Source organism: Ovis canadensis, chromosome 23 (genome assembly GCF_042477335.2).
Source record: "Ovis canadensis isolate MfBH-ARS-UI-01 breed Bighorn chromosome 23, ARS-UI_OviCan_v2, whole genome shotgun sequence".
NCBI lineage: Eukaryota > Metazoa > Chordata > Mammalia > Artiodactyla > Bovidae > Ovis > Ovis canadensis.
This window is the reverse complement of record NC_091267.1, coordinates 45,919,186-45,937,089: the sequence shown is the minus strand read 5'-3', so window position 1 is coordinate 45,937,089 and position 17,904 is coordinate 45,919,186. Positions and strand designations below refer to the sequence as shown.

Here is a 17,904-nt window from a genome sequence, read left to right as displayed (position 1 = left end):
GTTCAAAAGGATTAGCAGTAAATAAATGATAAAGTAGTGTATACTTGTGTGTGAACTTAGTCGCTCAGTCATGTCCGACTCCTTGCAATCCCATGGACTATGGCCCACCAGGCTCCTGTCCACGGGATTCCCCAGGCAAGTATACTGGAGTGTGTTGCCATTTCCTTCTCCAGAGCCTCTTTCCAACCCAAATCTTCTGTATTGGCAGGCAGATTTTTACCACTGAGCCACCTAGTGCATACTCACAAGAAAAAAGTGAAAAAATACATTCAAGGCTTACCTTTGCAGTTAATGTCAGCAATTACTTCATTCCTTTCCATGGTTTCTAACAGCTGTCTTACTTCTTCAGCGTTGCCGTTTCTGGCATGATGGAGAAGCTGTTGTTCTGCGTCTGTACTCATTTCTAGATTTAAAAAATAGTAACACTGCTATGAATCTAAGAACATATATTAGCTTTTGGATACTCTGCCAACAGATAAATGGGAAAAAAATCATCTTCATTTTGTAGCTAATAAGACAGACAAAAGGAACAATTAAACGAATCAGCTGCAGGGTCAAAATCTGATCTTGAGACTCTGTGCCCTGTGTATTATTTCTGAAGCCTCAGCTTCCTTACCTGCAAAATACAATCAACTTCACGACCTGTGGTAAGACTATGTCTATGAAAACTATCAAAGTATTTTGTAAACAGTTATTAGTACAACATTAACAACCTTATGTCTATAAAGTTACAATATAGCAACTCATCAGTTCACATAGAATTATCTAAAGACTGGAATGATCTAAATGAACACATTGGAAACTTATGAGAAAATAAATTACAGATAAGGATCCTGGAGCCACCATACTTATCAATAAACTCTCATTTTCTTATCAAGCCTCAAGACAACTATAGAGGAAAACAACCAAATTCAAAGCATTTATCTCAGAAAAAATAGAAATTTCTTTCATACTAATAATCATTTGGGCTTCTCCGATGGCTCAGAAGGTGAAGAATCCACCTGCAGTAAAGGAGAGGTGGGTTCGATCCCTGGATCAGGAAGATCCCTGGGGAAGGGCATGACAACTCATTCTAGTACTCTTGCCAGGAAAATCCCATGGATAGAGGAGCCTGGCTGGCTACAGTCCATGGGGTCACAAAGAGTTGGACACAACTGAAGTGACGGAGCACAATAATCAGTTAAATGCAAATAGATCAAGCACAATGGTATTTTTTGCCTACCTCATTAGCACAAATAAAAATAGTAAACACACCAAATGCTGGCATGAACAGAAAATGTGCAGTCCAGTAAACTGTTAATACTATGCATATTATATATAACTTGCACACAAGTTATTATACACATGTTATATACACAAGTTATTGCACACATATGTTGCAGAGGGAGGAAGAGACAACAAACTGTCAAGATGAAATAATTTCAAAATACACAAATACCCAGGGAGGATGCCAGGAGATGGCCAAGGAAGAAACACCAGGACCTGTCTTTCCACCTGAACAAGTGCACTCGCAAAATCTGTCTGATGTAACTACTGTGGAACTCTGGAGCCTACTGAAGACTTGCAACTGCCAGGGAAGACTTGGAAGGTAACTGGTGATTTCAGCTCTTAGCAGAGCAGCGGTTCCCTATCCTTCAGACACTCAGCAGGCATCTGTACACATGCTCCTGGAGAAGCCTGCTGCAGTCAAGGTTGGCAAAGAGGACCCTGTCCTCCCAATACTGGGGAGCTTGGCTCTGATCACTGATTGCTGCTTTTGATCACAGACGTGCAGACAAACAAGTGGGCAGCCATTGCTGCTGCATCTGGCCCCTGGTTGCAAGTCTTTCCAACGGACTGGAATGCCAGGAGATTTAAACAGCTAGCACCCTTTTGCCCCCCATTCATTTTTCCATTTTCCCCCTAAATTTCCCCTAATAAAAACTAGGACATTTACAGCCAAATGTATACGTGGGGGAAATTACAACGCGACTGCTCATTCCCACCCGAAAGCTCAAAAGACATGAGACAACCTTAAGTTTATACCTCAGGCTGGCCTTCAGCAAAGAGGCAGTCTACATCAAAACAAAAAAAAATGGCAAACCCTGGGGAAGAAGGTGTATCTGATTTCTAGAGTTACTGTATTAGATTCAAATGTCCTGTTTTCAGCAGTGCTGTTCCCTCCCAAAAAGACACAAATCACACAAAGAAACAGGAAAGCAGGGCCCACTCAAAGGAAAAAACCAAGTCAACAGAAACTGTCCCTGAGGAAAAACTGATGGCAGATATACCAAACAAAGACTTTAAAACAACTGTCTTAAAAATGATTAAGAACTAAAGGAAGAAGCAGAGAAAGTCAAGATGTATAAACAAAATGGAAATAAAGATAGAAAACCTAAAATGAAGCCAAAAAGAAATTTTGCAGCTTAAAAGTGCAGTCACTAAAGCGAAAATTTGACTCGAGCGATTCAAAAGCAGATTTGAGCAGGAAGGATCAGTGAACTTGAAGACAGGACAACAGAAATTAATAACTCTGAGGACCAGAAACAAAAAAGACTGAAGAAAAGTGACCCCAACTGAGATCTGTAGGACACCAACAAGCAAACCAACCCAGGAATCACAGGTGTCCCACAAGAGAGAAGGGGGTAGAGCATTTGAAGAAATAATGGCCAAAAGCTTCCCAAATTTGGTCAAAGACATGAACATAAGTATTCAAGAAGTCAAGGAACACCAAGATGAAATCGGAGATATATACTCACACTTTCAAAAGACAGAATTTTGAAAGCAAGCCAAGAGAAAAGCAAAACATCACACAAGGGCTCCTCGATAAGATGATCGTGTTTCTCATGAGAAACTCTGAAGGCCAGCAGGCAGTGGGTAAAGAGTAAGATACTTAGGAGTTAAGTGTGCCTGGCTTGGGTCTTAACCATCCTTGGACTGTCTGGGCTTCATGCTAGTCACGCTCCTGCGCGCCTGTGTTCTGCTGCCTGATCAGCTGTGGGTGCCCATGTTCCTCCTTGAAAGTCTTCTGCGTCCACCCATCCCTGAGAACTAGAGCCGGGCCTCCGTGTGCTCAGAAGAACAGGAAGAGCAGCCTGTGTACCTCATAGACTCCTGCCGGACAGGGGCCCAGAACCTGGTCTCTTCAGAGCGCTACCAGATAACTGTGCCCAGCACTCACTCATGTCCCCTTGAAAGGGCTCTTATAAACCCTCAGGGAAGACAAACTCAGACTCTAACCCAGGGACTGATTTCAGAGAATATTTTCCTAGGAGATGTCATCTAGTAGTGACCATAATGTCCTTTCCTCTCAACAGATTGTTGATCGGCATTTACACTAACCACCCTAAATCACCTCCGCATTCATTTATAATGCATGCTTATTAAAACATTCGATTAGTCATTTAAAAAGCTTAATACTTATATTCACTGCAGCCCTATTTATAAAGCAAAAATGTTAATGTCCATTAGTAAAGGTTTGTTCACAAAACTGAATACTATAAAATCATCAACAAGGTTGTAAAAGGAATTTCTAAAACTATGGCACTGCAATGTATCATCAAGTCAGATGGATTTACTGTAACAATCTCTGTATATGTTTTACATATTCACCAAAAAAGAAAAATACATTAGGATAACAGTGGTTACTTCTCACAGTGAAATTATGAATGGCTTTGATTGTCTTTTGAGGGTTGTGCTTTCTGAACTCCCTACAATATAAGAAAGTTACTGAAGATATAAAACAAAAAATCTTGTAAAATTAAATGGACATTTCATCACAGGTGATTTTTTATATATATATTTTAGCAAGACAAGTACATTATATAAGAAGTGACAATCTATTTTTGCTGGCATAATACACGCAAAAATGTTCATTTAATATATTTTTCCTGCTTTTCAAGAATGAATCAAAGAACACTTGAAGTATCTTCAGAACATAGTAGAAGTTGTTTAATGTTACCTTGGGTTCTTACCACACTGGGTTTACAGAAAAAAAGTTGTAGTTTTAAGTTTTTCAACTTCTGTATAATAAATATGAAAAGGGTACAGTCAAGTCTATTATTTAAACAGTCCACAGTAATATTCATATGAATATCATATGATATTCAATAATATCATATTCACCATGACAGTTACTGATAAGCACTGGAATTGAGATTAAGAATTATTCAAGGGTTTGGGAATTCCCTGGTGGTCCAGTGGTTAGGACTGCTGGGGCCTAGGTTCAATCCCTGGTCAGGGAACGAAGATCCTGAAAGTCGAGTGGCATGGTCAAAAATAAAAAATAAAAAAATTATTCAAAGGTTGCAAAACACCCACTAAGGACAGAAACTGCTACAGGCACTGGCGGTATCATACAGTCCCTGCCCTCCAGACAGGACACACATGTGCTCGGTCACACCAACATGCTCCAAGTACAGTAATGAGCAAGGGATAGCGGCTGTCCAGAGGACAAAGGGGGGTGATTAGCCCTTTACCTGCATTAGTGAAGGAAGGAACCACAGAGAAAGTGAAATTCAAGCTGGGACTTGACTGAGGAGGTCACCAAGACCAGCAGGACAAAGGTTTCTGCCCCAGCTGGACAACTGTTACACCAGGAACAGTCTTGGGTGAAGATGTGATTCCATTTGGTTGTGGTGAGTTTGAGATTCCTGTGGGAAAAAGAGAGAGACGTCCGGTAAGCAACCAGCTTATACCAGCCTGAGCACAAGAAAACAGTTCTAGAGGACAAGTACAATAGTCAGTACATTAGTGTTCATTAAAATCATGGGGGTAATCAGGACCTCTTACTGAAAGAAGACCAAGAGTGAAGGGAAAGAAGGCCAGCGACGACGTACCAACGAAGATCTAAGCGTGGATGGGGGCAGGGGTGGGTGGTACCAGAGGAGGGTGGGAGTGCCACCCAAGAGAGAGTGTTTCCAGGGGTTAGAAGGTGTGAAATGTCAAAGGAAGAGCAGGAACAAGGCCTGAAAATGCCAACTGGTTTGGCAAGGAGGAGGAGAATTCAAGAATATTTCAAGTAGAAATGACAGACCTGCAGACAGACGTGGGTAAACTGAGGAGTAAAAGGGGGCGACAGGGAGAGAGTGCGGCAAACTCCTCTAGAGAGGCTGTTTTGAACGGCTGGTGATAAGTTCCGTTTTCAGATTTTTAGATACCTGGGCATGTTCATAGCTGTGGGGCTAGAGCCAGGAGAGAGGAAAAGCTTGAAAGACAGGAGAAAGAATGAAGATGCAAAAGATCCTAGAAGAGCCTGAAGCAGGTGGATGAAAAGCCCAAGGGGAGGATTAGCCTTGAAGAGAGGAAGCCCCACACGAAGCTGGCTGGGGGTAGGGGTTAAGGGGCCAGTGGGGGCTGGGTAGATAGAGCTCCTTTCTGATGCTGACAACTTCCTGAGACACAGATTCCTAAGTACCTTAATAGGTGAGAGTAGTCTTAGTATGAGACAGGACAGTTGCTGACAGTGGGCTTGTGGGGGAGGGAGTCGTCCCTCCTTTTCAAAACAATTTACCACCACATCCACTGAACCTAGCTGCTGTCTGAAGGCTAAGCAGACTCAAAGGTTTGTAACTGTTAACACTTGGCTTGAGACATAGTCAAATAAGCAAGACCTTGAGGATAAACTCCAAAATGCAAGCAGGCATTTCAACACTGCTCCTTTCTAAACTTCTGTTACTTTGGAAAGGAATGGCGGGGGGTGGGAGGGTGGGGGGATAGGAGAGGGGGCTGACACTTCTTCCTTCTCCCTTAGTGGCTCTAACACCAAGTCAAAGAAGCACAGCTCCAAAAATATCTGTAATTTAAAGACCAAGAAAACTTCTTAAAATGATAACAGTACTATTTAATTAGCCCAGTAAAACATGATTGTTATGTTCCTTTCTGCTATGCCGCAAAGAAACTAAGATATTCCAAACCAAGACATAAAAACATTTGTATTTTTTCTTAATCCAAGAACCATTATAAGGCAAAGTGTGCTGCTATCTATGCATACCTGAAGATTCCGAATTCGATACATCTGCAGTAGCTAAAACTTCACTCAGGTTGGATGGATCTAGGTAGCCAGCATGGGCTAGGAAGGTGTCCACCGTGAAGTCCACAAGGAGCTGCAGTTTGCTCACCACCAACTAGGCCAGCATCCCTTCCCCTTTCTTTCCTGTCACTGCATTACCGTCAATAAACACTTCGCTGAGGGCGGACCACGGTACAGGCACTGTTCTATTAGGTCGTGATACACTAATGAATAAAACCAGGCCTTGCATTAGGATAACTTTATGTTTTATCTACGTATTTTTATATTTAAAAACATAAAAATCCACGTTTTATCTATATATTTTTATGCTATGTTTTATCTATACATTTTTATATTTTATATAAAACACATTTGTATAATACTTATATATATTTGGGGGCAGGCACCACAATGCAAGGCTTGCAGGATCTTAGTTCCCCGACCAGAGATTGAACTTGGGCCATGACACTGAAAATGCAGAGTCCTACCCACAGGATCACCAGGGAATTCCTAATAACTTATGTTATAGAAAAGTTAACTGTACAAATAAATTACTGTCCACATTTCTCGAGGTCTAACTTGCCATCTCCACTCCCAACTTCAACTAGTTCCCCTTAATAAGCCTTCTCAGCACCTCATGTTTGCCACAAACATTAGTCTGTAGGTGCTCGTGTGGTCATTTCTTTGTTCTCCCCATACTACACTAGAAACTTAATTAGAAAAGGGGTCCCAAGTCTATTATGTGTCCCCACTAAATCCCTAGTATCCAGCAAGGTACCTAGAACACAGCAAGCAACCAAACATTAAGTGGATGGATGAATGGATGAACGTGAACTTAGTTTTTCAAGATCAAAGCAATCAAGATAGACTGATAGGAAGGTCTAAAAGTAACGTGTTTATTGTAAGTGGTACACTTTCATCCAGTGATCAAAAAAATGAAGGTTTTTTCCCCCTTATATGCCACAAGATATTAAAACCATAGCAAAAAAGGAAGATCTTTTAAAATATATATTCCAGGATAATTTAGGATGATCACTGCTAATTTGATATTAATACATCTCTAACTTATGAATAATTTGTGGTTAACAGTTAACAAATAGAAGGGGGAAAAGTGCAGACAGTGACAGATTTTATTTTCTTTGGCTCCAAAATTGCTGCGGCCCATGACTGAAGCCATGAGATTCAAAGACCTTTACTCTTTGGAAAGAAACCTATGACAAATCTATTAAAAAGCAGAGACATCACTTTGCTGACAAAGGTCCGCATAGCCAAAGTTATGGTTTTTCCAATAGTCATGTACGGATGTGACAGCTGGACCATTAAGACTGAGTGCGATGCTTTCAAATTCTGGCACTGAAGAAGACCCTTGAGAGGCCCTTAGACTTCAAGGAGATCAAACCAGTCAACCCTAAAAGAAATCAGTCCTGAATATGCATTGGAAGGACTGATACTTTGGCCACCTGATGTGAAGAGCCAACTCACTGGAAAAGACCCTGATGATGGGAAAAACTGAAGGCAGGAAGAGAAGGGGTACCAGAGAACGAGATGGATGGAGAGCATCGCCATCACTCATGACTCAATGGAGGTGAATTGGACAAAACTCCAGGAGATAATAAAGGACAGGGAGGCCTGGGGTACTGCAGTCCATGGGGTCACAGAGTCAGACACAACTTAGTGACTAAACAACAACAGTTAACTTTAGAATACAAAAATCAAAGAATCCAAATTCAAACGTTGAACAGATGTTAAAAAATATTCTTTGGACTCAGGAGAGTTTATTTCAGAAAAGCACTGTCTCTGATGTTTAAGCCAAAAGAAAGACAAGTAAACCCTTAACGCATCTTATGAGACTAGATTTTTGAACAACATTCTATCAGCACACATAGTATAGACATGTTTCAGTATCACTTTGTGGATGTATTCAGCCATTCTTTTCACATACAAGCAGCTCCAAACTCTTGTTTTTAAGATTAATTAACGAGATTTTAATAGCCAAGAGTGTTCAAGAAAATAGACAAAAACATCTTGAGCTTCAAAAACTAGGAGACTAGAGGCCACTTTGCCTTGACTCCCCTCCTCCAAGGTTCACTGGGGAAGACAAGCTTCTAATTCTGAATTATTTTGTGGAAAGCAAATTTACATTTTGCTGTTGTATAAACACTGTGAGTGAAGTGAAAGTTGCTCAGTTATGTCTGACTCTTTGCGACCCCATGGACGATACAGTCCATGAAATTCTCTAGGCCAGAATACTGGAGTGGGAAGCCTTTCCCTTCTCCAGGGGATCTTCCCAACCCAGGGATCAAACCCAGGTCTCCCACATTGCAGGCGGATTCTTTACCAGCTGAGTCACAAGGGAAGCCTGTACATTACTTAATTAAACTGGTTCCTATACTTGATATATGCCACTAAATCTCCACTAATTACAGTGGATAAATTCTACGGCCCTAACAACTCTGAAATCTTGGCAGAGAAACCCTAAAACTGTAACTTAAAGGGCAATCAACTCGTTCAGTTCAGCCAGAGGTCTATTATTTTACAAACTGAATGCTATTTTTCTTTACTGTTCCAGCTGAACTTTTACAGAATCAAAGAAGAACATTCCTAGAGAAATCAAAGACAGTAAAGTTCAATAATCAGAGCTAATTCACTCAAGTACCAGAAATTCAAAATATTAAATGATGTGCTTTGGGACTTCCCTGGCAGTCCAGTGGATAAGACTGTGCTCCCAGTGCAGGGAGGCTTGTGTTCAATCGCTGGCTGGGGAAACTAAGATCCCACATGCCACATGGTGCAATCTTAAAAGAAAAAAAAAAAAATTACTTGTCTTTTGAAAGAGTTCTTAAAGGTGTCTGAAGTTAAAATTCAAAGACATCCAAGGCTAACTTTATTAGATCACAAATATAGCAATATTTAACGGGACATCATAAAATATCAGGAAAGCATGGTGATGCTCAAAAACTTAAACATGAAACTACCGGATGATCCAGCAATTCCACTTCTGAGTGTACGCCCAAAAGAACTGAAGGGACTCTTGAAAGAGGTATCTGTTCATGATCACAGAAGTGTTCTTCACAACAGCCAAGAGGTGGAAGCTGTCCAAGTGCCCCCTCGCAGATGAATGAATAAGCAAAATGTACTACATACGTACAATGGACTACTATTCAGCCTTAAAAAGGAATGAAATCCTGAAACGTGCCACAATAACAATGAAGCCAGAACACATTATTTGAAGTGAAATAAGCCAGACACCAAAGGACAAATACGTAACTCCACTTATATATTTGGAGTAGACAAATTCATATAGCCAAAAATTGAAATGGTGGTGAATGGAAGCTGGAAGAGAAGAAAATGGAGAGTTAGTGTTTAATGGGTGCAGAGCTTCCATTTGGGATAAGAAAGTTCTAGAGACGGACAGAGACAGTGGCTACTGCATAATATATTTTAAAATGGCTAAAAAGATTTTATGTTCTATGTAATTTACAATTTTAAAAAATGAGAAAGCATCTGAAATTTGAGTCTAACAAGTGCCAAATAGCTTTTGTACTAGTAAAAAGTCAAAGGAAGCTAACTATTTAAAACACCTTATGACTATGTTGCGATTATTTTTCAGATTCTCAGATATTGATTTTATGCTTGGTAATACATTAAAATATTTGAATTATACTGTATACTAAGAATTTGAATAGTGAGAAAAATTAAATATTTATGAATATATTTTACAAACCAAAAAAAAAAACAAACACCCAGTGTGCTCAGCACTGTATTCCAAAGTACTCAACTGCTTAATGGTATATTTTCCCCAATATTTTTCCAATACTATATTTTAATATAAGGAAAATATTAAAAATCAAAGTGACTATGTTAAAATATGACAGAAATAAAATAGCTTTGCTATCAATCTTATTAGTTCCTAGCAAGTAATCATTCAGTTCTTTTATATTATGTATCCCAGGTGTATGTATGTGTGTGTATATACCTATTTGTACCTAGGCATATACAAACGTTTATGTATAAAACTATGACATTTGTGATAAAACAAATAATTAAATGCATTTTTGCTTGTTTTAGGAATTTAGCCTTGGTAGACAGATTCATGGAGAAGGCAATGGCACCCCACTCCAGTACTCTTGCTTGGAAAATCCCATGGATGGAGTCGCTAAGAGTCGGACATGACTGAGCGACTTCACTTTCACTTTCATGCACTGGAGAAGGAAATGGCAACCCACTCCAGCGTTCTTGCCTGGAGAATCCCAGGGACAGGGGAGCCTGGTGGGCTGCTGTCTATGGGGTCGCAGAGTCGGACATGACTGAAGCAACTTAGCAGCAGCAGACAGATTCATATTTAATCTAACACCACTTCTAGAGATGAAGAAACTGAAAAGCACAAAGGGTACTTGCTAAGGGTATGACTTTACCAGCCACAACCAGAGTTTAGAACTTCTAGTCAAGGTGAAATATTATTAATGCAGCAGCAGCATTTCATAAAACTCAATTCAGCCTCTAAAATTAAAGGTCCCTGATCCTAGTTATTGTTCACATGTGTGAACACCGAGGAAGCTGAATCTGAATTTTAGCTTAATCCTCTCATGTTAAGAAGCCTTATTCATTGAAATAACATATCCAAAATATGGCAATTTAAGGAAAACGACGGCAAATTTTAAAGTCATTTTAGGAAGCACCTGCCTCTCTTTTAAAATTATAAAATTAAGTTAAAAATCAATATTTTTAATTCAGTGAAACTTTCTTGCTAACTTCAACAGGACTCTGTGCCCAGATCAACAGCATCATGGAGAAATGAGAGACACCTGGCTATAGGTGAGAGACACCTTACTACAGTTCTAACTGTAGTAAGACATACAATTTGTAAGCCACTGAAATCAATGTAAAATGCCTATACCAAATTATATTTGACCTATTTACATTATCTTCTCTTATTCATATTATATACCCATACTGACTTGGATGCCATACAGATATAATAAAAGAATAAGCCTTCTTGCTATTATTTTATCTTCATTCAGTTGAAAATGCTAATGTTTAAAAGAACCGATAAAAATTAAATAAGCTTCCCTGCTTTATGAAATTATTAAAATCTGAAATTGCTATAGATTTTATCTGCTTTTACAACCAAGAACTAACCCTTACATTCATCCCTGATTTGAATTTGAACTTCATAGATTCTAAAAACTATTAACTATAATTTCAAAATAGGTTGGACCCATAGAAGCAAGAGAAGTCCACAAATTAGATGAATCTAGTTTTATATAACAATAATATTCACCAAAAGAAGGCTGATCAACTGTCACATTCTAATGATAAAATTCCTTATATGTCAGATAAAGTATATTTAAATGTTTCCTATTTCCACATTTGAAAATTATCTTCTAAACGTAATGAAATATGTTGCAGTACTGATCAGTTACCCACTATATAACCAGAACTTTTTCTTTAAAGGAAAACTTTAACCAAAGTAAAATGTGGTTACTTTTCATTGTCACATGCTGGGAAACTGCACAGTTAAAGACCACTTTCACTGTATAGCACACAGTAATTCCCTGTTTGCTGGCTGATGAGTATAGTGACTCAGAGTGACCTACTACATCCTCTTTAAGCGTTTAAAAGTATTTCTTATACTTGCCTATGTTATTAGTGAAAGAGGACACGTAAGAGAAAATCCTACATTTCTAGGGATCAAGAGCATCCTATAAGATAATTAAATGATATGATCACCAATATATTCCGTACAAAATGCACGAAAGCATCTTTTCTGAGCCCTCATTAATGACTTCTGGAAAGATCCGTATAAGCTTGTTGCCAACTATACTGCTAACACGTGTCCTTTTTCTAGGAACTAGAAAGAATTTACAAATCAATAAAGTTCTAATTACCACCAGACTTGGCTTATTAACCACTTCAAATTTTTTTACATGCCCTGGCTTTCTCCCCCATATGTTACTAGTTAAGCTGATTTCTACTTTCTCCTGACTACTTTTCTCAGTGAATGCACATAATGTACAAAAGCTCAGTACAGTTCCGTTCAGTCGCTCGGTCGTTTCCGACTCTTTGCGACCCCATGAATCGCAGCACGCCAGGCCTCCCTGTTCATCACCATCTCCTGCCAGCTCCTTGCAATAGCAAGAGGTAAGAAACTGTCAAAGCATGAAGATTGATATATTATGATTAAATACAGATGTATCTAGGTAAAATAAAACCACACGAAGAAAAATTTTATTTTGTTAAACAGACATTGCATCATGTTATCATGCAAAAGAAACGCTATATTTTTCTACCTAGTCGCTGGTTCCAAACAAGCATCATTTCCCTTTGCTTTGGGGAAAGAGTGGAAAAAGCAATGTTTTACAGAAATAACATTTAGCTGCTCTGAATTACAGGTGTTAAGTGCTGGGCAAATAACACCTGCAAGGCTGAGAGCCTCCAGAGACAAGGATCAGCCACCCCCACAACCTTTTACTGAGGAAAAAGGAGATATTCAGCAAGTGTCACCTGATAAACAGACCCTGGCAAAACCCTACACTAATACACAACTGCTTCAGATAAATCTATTCAACTTGCAGCAGTTAACTCCTGTTTTGCTTATCAGTTGCTCAAGGCTAGAAGAAAAAGATACTTTCTAAAAAGGAACCATTACTGACAGTTTTCTCCCCTTTCTCCGCCCACAGATTATAGTAGGTAGAGCTCCAAGAGTAGAACCAGGAGATGAAAAGAGGGTGGATTTTGTAACTACTCTGTAATTAACACAGAGACCTTTAAAATTTCACCAGGGGGATCCGGAAATTATACCTACTACTCACTGCAAAAAATTTCCTTGCATCAGAGTCAGAACGCGAACACTCCTAAGCCATCAAAACAAGTATTTTTCAAATTCTGAAATAAGAGGTGAGGACATTCCGAACTCTAAACCCAGAATGCATCAATTACAATATTACCATATGGCTGAGATTGTCAAGAAAAATACATCTCTGATTCTACCCACAAACACCTAATCACTAAATTTGCAACATTCTAACAGTCTAGTTTAACTTAATATCACATGCCAACTGTTCACTTCACTATCTGCATAAAGCTAAGACTTTCACAACTAACAGTAACTACATCAAGGCAACCCTTTTCAACGCCTCCTGCAAAACAGCAGGGCCACCGGATAAATAAATCTTTGTTTCTATTCGGTTCAGTCGCTCAGTCGTGTCCGACTCTTTGCGACCCCGTGGACTGCAGCATAGTTTCTATTAGGCAGCTGCAATCTTTCATACTGTTTCTGAGCTCCTTTGATGGTCTTTGGTGCTAGTGGGAACTGACCACGAGGCACACAGTGAGAAGGGTCACGTGAACAGCTCGTGACTTCCACTGTGAATCAACCCTCTGCAGGATAGTAGGAAACTCAAAGTTGGGATGCACACATCCAAGTACCTAGAAAGCACGCGGCTGATGACTTCTCAGGGAATGCCTGAGGCACCGGGACGAAGTCCTAGCACCCAGAGTGGAAATGCAACAAATGCCAACGTCCTACTACTTGCAACAACTTCCCCGCAGCGCCAGAGCAGCCAGGGACTTCGGGGCGGTCGAGGTCTGGGTCCGAGCCCGCTACCTCCAGACCCAGACCGTGCCAATCCTCGGAGACGCGCCCTCACTCCCCACCATGCGAGGACAGACCACCCCCAGCACCATGCAGGGGAGAGCCCGCTTGCCCTGAAGCCGGCCTAGGAAACTGACCTACGCGGTCACCCGGGTTCCAGATCTCCCGGGGTGGGGACCACAATCGCAGGCTGCCCGTCTAACGCCCAGGAGGCGGCCGTCACCTGGCTCGCACTCCCGGAAGACTCGCGGCCCCGCGGATCGTCGGTCTCGGAGATCCCGGCGCCCGGCGGAGCCAGAGGCCGCTTGGCACCACTCCGCGAGGTGGCGCCGCCCCTCCGCGCGGCCAGCCCCGCGAGCGCGCGCGCGCTCCGGTTTTATTTACGCCTTGCCCGGGCACCACGTGACCGGCGCGCGGGCCGTGTGGCGCGCTCGGCCCCCGGCCCCGCCCCCGAATGGCACACCCCGCCCCCGACCTGGCACGCCCCGCCCCCAACACTCTCCAGTCCGCCCCGACCGCCGAGGATGGTTCCAGGATTTGCAAACTGCTGTCAGGAGGGACAAGGACTTCACGCTCCTCCCACACGCCCCGCCCCAAGAGAAGGACGGACCCTACTTCGAGAACACCCAGGAGCTGTGGCACGGAAAGGAAGCCCTCCAAGCCAAAGCAAATATATTTATAAATACTCAATACATTACCCAGCTGCCCAGGCTTTTTCTTTTCTGCTTTGGTTGCGACTTTACTCGTGGGAGCGTAATCGGCAGTGTAAATTAGCTGCACCTCTCTTTTCACATGACAAAGGGTGATCTTTAAAAGCTATACAGGTGTAAGCATCTAAAATGGATATGAGTAAGGTATGCTTAAAGAGATTTTACAAGTTTTCCTTCACTTCGTCCCCCCAATCACACACCTCTCATGGAGTCCGTCTCTACGGACTCGCACAACAGGTCTAGCCGGAGTAGTTAACACATAGTCTATTATGTGAAGGTACACACTCTAGTGTAATTACGCCTTTTAAAAATATGCAAAGCTGAAAAAGACGAGGTTACGAGCATGCGAAAACACTTTGAACTTTCTTGTATTTTCCAGTGTATTTAATGAACGTGTTCTTTTGTAATGAACATTAATAAACAGGTATCGTATTTAAGGGGCGTAGGTTTTCAGTTAAGTCTAGAATCCTGGCTGAGAGCCTATTGCAGGCCAGTTGGTCATTGCGCTTGTATGTGACACATGCTGTGTCAGACCTCTTAGAATGTTTCTGGAGAACACAAGAAACCTTGCTTATATATCCTAGGCTAACATCTCTTTTCTTAGTGAAAAAGGCACTTGAAGAGCACAATGCTTCAAGGGTGCATTGTGTGGTAACTAAGGCAGTCATATTTGCCTCACAAGGAAACTTCAGAGAGTATTTTCTAAGAACACTGAATTCCTTCACAGCCAAAATAAAAATTGACTACCTGAATAATTATCCTCATTATTCCACAAAGGTCTTAATTCTCACTAACATGATTTAATTGCCTAAATTCACTACTCGTTTCTTCTTTCAGTTCACGAAATTGAGTTTGTAAAGATTCTAGCCAATAGGAGGATGAAAGTAACAGGAGGTAATCACCATGACTACCAATAAAAAGTTCTAATCTTGGTAAGATCACTCCTTGTACATATTTTTACGGGCATCTCTTTGATATATATATAGACAATCTTTAGGAAAAGGTATCTCTTTGGCATTTTTATTCCTGACTAGTACAGATATAAACACATTAAGGATGTAACAATTCTTATTGTAAAGCACTACTGTCCAATGCAACTTTCTGCAATGATAGAAATGTTCTATTAATATAATTCTACCCTGTCCAATACAGTAGCCACCAGCCACATATGCCTGCTGAGCTCTTGAACTTTGGCTAGTATGATTAAAGAACTGAGCTTTATGTAATTTTAATGTAAATAGCCACCATGTGGCTGGTAGTGGTTTAGTTGCTAAGTCGTGTCCAACTCTTACAATCCCATGGTCTGTAGCCTGCCAGGCTCCTCTGTCTATGGGGTTTTCCAGGCGAGAATAATGTAGTAGGTTGCCAATTCCTTCTCCAGGGGATCTTTCCAACCCAGGAATCAAACCCAGGTCTTCTGCATTGCAGGCAGATTCTTTACCAGCTGAGCTAGGAGGGAAGCCCACTTCCTCATATGGCTGCCATGTAGCCAGCAGCAACCATAATGGATAGTGCTATTCTATAACAACAAAGAATTACTATATTGCCCCCAACTGTATCATACTCTAATTAGAGAAGTGTTTGATAGACACAGAACATGTGGAAACAATTAATAAACTCTTCTGAGCTTGTGAACAGGTAGATATTTTAACTTTGCAGATGGAGCATGTTAAAGTTACTGTGTCACCCTTTATCTACAATGAATGTAACTAGGACAGAATTGGTAGCTCTGGGTGAATAGAAAAGGGATTTGGAAGAAACTAACTCTTTGCCCTGCCATTCCCAGGCCTGCCTGACCCAACGGGAAAGTTAACCATCTTCAGATCACAATATGCTTCATCAGAATTATCCACGGCCTAGTTCAGACTGGATCCACTTAGGGTTCTTTCAGATAATTTCATTTGCTTGTTTCAGATAATTTCATCATCCTCAGTCGCAAAGTCATGTCCATCTCTTTGCAACCCCATGGACCATAGTCCACTAGGCTTCTCTGTCCATGGGCTTTTCCCAGCAAGAATACTGGAGTAGGTGGCCATTTCCTTCTCCATGGGATCTTCCAACCCAGGAATCGAGCCTGCGTCTCTTATGTTTCTTGCATTGGCAGGGGGATTCTTTTACCACTGAGTCATCTGGGAAGCCCAGGAGCCCACAACTACTACTGCCCACCCCACATCCCAGCGTTTCCCACCAGAATAAGATTCCCTCCAGATGATGTTTGTGTCCCTGCAGTTTTGTTAAGCCTGGAATGCCCCAGAATGCACTTCGCAAACTGCATATTTTAAAAACACTCCCCTGGTGCCCATGTGATTTTAAAGTGCTGCAGAAGGCACACTAAAGGCTTATTAAGGCTTATTAAAAGGAGGGTTTTATGGACTGAGACTTTGGGGAGGGCTTTGGGTAATTATTGCCTGGAATGCTGAAAAATAGGTCAGATGTCATCAGGCAAATCCAGACAAACTGTTGAGTTGGGGGAAATTAACCATCCCCTACACCTACATATTAAGTACTTTGTAGTTATTATTAACCCAATACCATCAAAACTGTGATGTCATTGTCTTTTATCTCTTTAAAGCTGTCTAAATTTTTTTGTCATTTGTACCATACACTCAGATTTTTTAATAACTGAAATGAGTTGGTACATTTTCAGATATTAAGTTATTTTTATCTAAACTTAATTCTGTACCTGTCCCTCTTTTGCCAGGTATGTGACACACAGATGTCTAATCAACTGCCTTCCACCAATGACTGATTCTGCTGGGTCCCCACACAAAAAGTTTAGGAAGGTCCCCTCTATCTATAGTTCCTTGATTGCTAGCAACAAGCAGTGACACTGGCTAACCTAAGCAAATAGGGAATGTTTTGCACAGTATCAAATAAACAGCTGAAAATCTGGCCCAGCCAGGACAGGACTAGGGCACTTCCAGGGATCTGGGTAGGAGGGGGCTAGTCTACAGGTTTTCTAGGTTGCTCCCACCAGGAAAAAATAAACTCCATTCATTTTTGTTTTCCTATCGTTTCGTCTTCCTCTTCAGAAGAGGCGAACTTGAGAGAGAAACAGATAGAGAGACACTTTTTGGTATACAGGGCAGGGCACTTTGGCTGACAATCCCACAAAACTACCTTCCGTGAGAGTAGTAGTGCCCCATTGACCCACGCATGCGCACGCACACGCTAGCGAGGTCCAGTGCTGTTACCAGAAGGACCAATGAATTATGAGCAACCACAGTCACAAAAATGCCTATTACAGTCTCTCTTTGTTTTTCAATCAAGCCCTTCCTTTCATAGCTTTTCCCATAAGGTACGGGCTCCTTGGGCAATATTTTCAGCTCCACATTTAGCCCTTTGCTCTCTTCATCACGAGCACACCCCTGCTTTTCCATCCATAGTTGTCTGGTCAAGCAGTGTGCCTGACAGTTACACTACCCCTTCCTGGAAGCCTCAGAAATTCTGCCTTGCCCACAGCCCCTCTTTGAGGGCTTCCTTACACAGCCTCTGATTCCTGGCTCAGCAGAAGGCGCAGGGGCAGGACCTAACAAAACAGCACCTTTCCTCAGGCTTACCAAAAGTCCGTAGATACGCTCTGCCCAACAGAAAAGATCTCTGCTGGGTAG

General features: G+C 41.3%; 1 protein-coding gene across 2 annotated transcripts in view; it reads right to left on the bottom strand.

Moving 5' to 3' along the window:
* Positions 1 to 13,998, bottom strand: part of OSBPL1A (oxysterol binding protein like 1A) — a 219,987-nt gene extending 205,989 nt beyond the window's left edge. Inside the window, exons 1-3 of one of the 2 annotated variants that reach the window (XM_069569001.1) lie at positions 13,721 to 13,998; positions 4,458 to 4,631; positions 281 to 403 (exon numbers count right to left, since the gene is read on the bottom strand). In XM_069569001.1, coding sequence (XP_069425102.1) covers positions 281 to 401 — 121 coding nt within the window. In that variant the 5' untranslated portion in view covers positions 402 to 403; positions 4,458 to 4,631; positions 13,721 to 13,998. The remainder of the gene's footprint in view (positions 1 to 280; positions 404 to 4,457; positions 4,632 to 13,720) is intronic. The other variant, XM_069569002.1, reaches the window with a different exon arrangement.
* Positions 13,999 to 17,904: the final 3,906 nt, after the last annotated feature.